This window comes from Myiozetetes cayanensis, unplaced genomic scaffold (assembly GCF_022539395.1).
Source record: "Myiozetetes cayanensis isolate MyiCay16 unplaced genomic scaffold, myiCay2020 scf4, whole genome shotgun sequence".
In the NCBI taxonomy this organism is placed as follows: Eukaryota; Metazoa; Chordata; class Aves; order Passeriformes; family Tyrannidae; genus Myiozetetes; species Myiozetetes cayanensis.
The window spans coordinates 63,981,164-63,984,633 of NW_026087631.1; the positions used below are offsets into that span (position 1 = coordinate 63,981,164).

Sequence of the window (3,470 nt, forward strand, 5' to 3'; positions counted from 1 at the left end):
CTATTTCCCACAACCCCCTTGCAGTCTGATCCTTGCACATTCCAGCCCTACAGCTGTGTCCAGATGTTTGGGGAAGTCCCTGAGGCAGCCAGATAGGGATGGGGACTCAGGGGACTGCAATGTATGGTCACCCTGAGCCACTTCTCACCTGTCCGTGTCAGTGGTTTGGTTTGGGTGCAAAGCACAAAGTGGGGCAGGAAAACAGGCTGATTCCTTGGTTTCTTTAATGGCTTGGCCACCTGCCAGGGTCCCTGTCCTGGAATAAAGAGGCAAGCAGCAACACATGACCCTCTGAGAGCAGGTAGCGGCAGGTTGTGAGACTGGGTAGGAAATTGGAGCCCACAAACTCATCAGGCTGTGATGGAAGCTGTATCTCCAGTGTGTCCCCCACCTGCACCCCATGCTGTGATGGGCAGCTGGGAACAAGACAGGACGTGTCTGTAAAGGGGGGCTTGCAGCTTACAGGAATCCCCCACCCCCTACTTCTCCGTCACCCAGCCCTTGGCCGGTTGGTGGGCTGCCTGCCAGGCTGGCCGAAAATGAAAGCAAAGCTCCAGAAATAAATAGGAGCAGGCTCTGCACGAGGCAGCAGTGCATGTCCTGCTCTCCAGCCTTGCCTTGCTCAGCACCCGTGGCACCACCATGGCTCTCCGCCTCCTCCTGCCGCTGCTGATGCTGGCTGCCACCCTCTTCTTTGCCCAGGCTCAAGGTGAGGGGCACAGAGCCCTCCTGCCTGCCCCTGGTGGGATGGGGCAGGGAGTGTGGGTGCTCAGTGGGGTCCACATGGGTGCTGGGGGGGTTTTTGCGGTGTGTTTGGGTCTGGGGTTTGCAGTTGTGTGTAGGGATGTGTGTGTGTGTGTAAGAGTGTGCATGTGGCTGGTGAGGCAGCGGCACCCTGAGCACACCTGCAACTAAACACTGGGGTTGAGACATCCCAGGGTGGTCTCAGCCCAGGTGACCTCTCTACCTGCTGCCCAGCACCTTCCACCAAGCAAGACCTTTGCTGCCAGCCATCCATGCTGTGCTGAAGGTACCTTGACTTGTTCATGGTCAAAAAACCCACATGCCCTGCCTTGCTGACAGGCATTGGAACCTCGGCTTCAGACTGCTGCCTGAAGCACAGCCGGAAAACCGTTCCCAGTGGCGTGGTGACATCCTACAAACTCCAGGGACCTGAGACAGGATGTTTGCTGCGTGCTGTCGTGTAAGTACCCTGTGGTGCCAGTTTGGCTCCAGACAAACTCTCCCATTCCGTGTCCTCCCACTGCTCACCCCCAAGCAAACCTTTCTACTGCACCCCAGGTTCACCACCAAGAGAGGCAAGAAAATCTGCGCCTCTCCCACCAACCCTGATGTCCAGAGAGTGATGAAGTACGTGGACAAGGTGAAGAATGACAAGAAGAAGAGACCATCTCAGCCTTCTGGGGGCAGACCCAAGCAGCGGAGGCGGCAGCAGGCCTAAGTCAGGCCTGAAGAGGTGAGGGGAGAACAGAAGGGTGATGGGACAAGGGCACTGCACGCCATCCCAGATTCTTCTGCATAAGAGGGTGGGTGTTCAGCTCCTTGTGCCAAGCCTGAGAGCTGGCATGTGGGGGCAGTTAGGGCATGGCGCTCTCCTGGTCTGTGCTTGCCTTGAAATCGGATTTCTTTCTGCAGCAGCTGGGACAAAACAATGCTTGGGGGCAGGCAAGGCATAACACACAAGGGAATGGTCCCCAGCTGGGGTGGGTGGTCTCATTGAGACTCTCACCATCTCACCACCTCCTGCTTGCCTTCCTTAGGACGGATGCCTTCCCACTGATGACTGACCCACAGCCCGGCAATGGACATCCACAGACCACCCACCCACCCGCCGGCCCCGGGGCAAGGACGGGGGCTGGCTGAGGGGGCTGCCCTCTGCCCCACAGCCTCCTTTGTGCTGCTGTACCTGACACAGAGATCCCCCAGTGGGACCCTCTGCACCAGCTGGGTGCTCTCAGTAAAGGGGGCACCCAGGTCCTTGCACACCCCACGGCCACGCAGGTGGGGACCTGGACTCCTGTGGGAGCTGAGCCATGGCCTCGAGGGGGAAGTGGACAGCATTCCCACTGGAGGGCATTTCTTTAGCCTGGCAGGATGGCAGCTTTTCCTATGACTTTTTTGGGGGATTTTATACATTTGTATTTATATTTGAAAACTGTGCTTTCATTCAGTCTTCCTGGAAGGCTTTCCTTCTGGCTCCTTGTGCTTCACAGAGTATCCTTTATCCTTCAGGCTGGCTTTTCTGGAAGATTGCTCTTATTTTCATACCAAAAAAATGATAGGTGATTTTTATTTTCCTCTCACTTGTTTGCTTCTTTTTGGCTTGTAGGGCTGTGGGGTGCCAGGCAGGTCCCAAGTCCCGTGGTCCTTCTTAAGCTGCTTGCTGGATTCTTTCTTGCAGGGCAATTAATAGGGGCTGAGATGGAAAGTTTAGGGGTGACAGTTTGATTCTGTGTCTGGGCTGTTTTAGTCTTTCCCTTTTGCTTTTATGATGCTCAGTTGCAGTGTCATTTGGATAAAGATAGCCACAATTCGTCCCTTTGGTTTTTTATTTTCTTTTTTTTATGTGCAAAATTTCCATGAAGTCAGAACAAATGGTTCGTTTTAGTGGAATTACACCCTTTTAGCTCCCCTGGTTACAAAATTGCAATGGAATCAGAACAAATTGTTCATTTTAGTGGAATTTTACCCTTTTATCTCCCCTGCCATTGCGTGTGTCAGGGATTCAGACACTATTAAGCCAAATGCTTAGTTTTCTGAGAGAAAAAAAAAAAGCCAGAAACTCTCGTATACTGTCTTACCAAATCTGAAAAACCAGCATGTTGAAAGTTGCACTTGAGGCTGTGAAGGCGGGGGAATAGAAGACTTCATAAAATTTCTTATAAAAGCCCTCCAGCCATTTGAGAGCAGCTCTATCCCAAACCTTTAGTAAGAGAAGTCACTACCCAGGGGACACTATCAGGTGAGACTGAAAGTAGAGGTGGGAAATGGCATCTCCCTGTACTTGCAGCCCCTACCCCCAGCATGCCAAGAAGGAGCAAGTTGAAAGGCTGTGCCACAGCAGTGCTATTTGCTTGCAGACACTTCAGACGTGGACTTTGGTCAGTAAAGGTCTATTAAGTCATTTAAAGGCAATAATAGGATTTGCAGAGCTTAACAGTATCAGCAAGGGCTGTGTGTTCGCTGGAGTAAAGCTTGTAGCTGAGTGTTTCTATCAAGCACGTTTATCTGGCTTGATTGCTTTATTAAGTGGGCGTTTAGGTCTATTGTTTTAAGGCTGAGTAAAGTAACTGTGAAGTCCAAGATACCAGCCCCGAGTACGGGACGGGTGCCGAGCTGTCTCCGTGCTGCCCTCTCCTCCGTGTGGGAGCACGCAGCCGGCTGCCAGAACGGATTTTGGACAGGATGCGTGGCAATAAAATATATTCTTTATAACCAAACTCACTCGT

The 3,470-nt window shown here is 52.4% G+C and overlaps 1 protein-coding gene across 1 annotated transcript; it reads left to right on the forward strand.

Moving 5' to 3' along the window:
- The first annotated feature begins 602 nt into the window (after positions 1–602).
- Positions 603–3,470, forward strand: LOC126647044 (C-C motif chemokine 19-like). The gene is made up of 4 exons (XM_050328896.1): positions 603–709; positions 1,084–1,204; positions 1,303–1,477; positions 1,782–3,470. The coding sequence occupies exons 1-3, from the start codon at positions 643–645 to the stop codon at positions 1,460–1,462; spliced, it is 348 nt and encodes a 115-aa protein (XP_050184853.1). The 5' UTR covers positions 603–642; the 3' UTR covers positions 1,463–1,477; positions 1,782–3,470.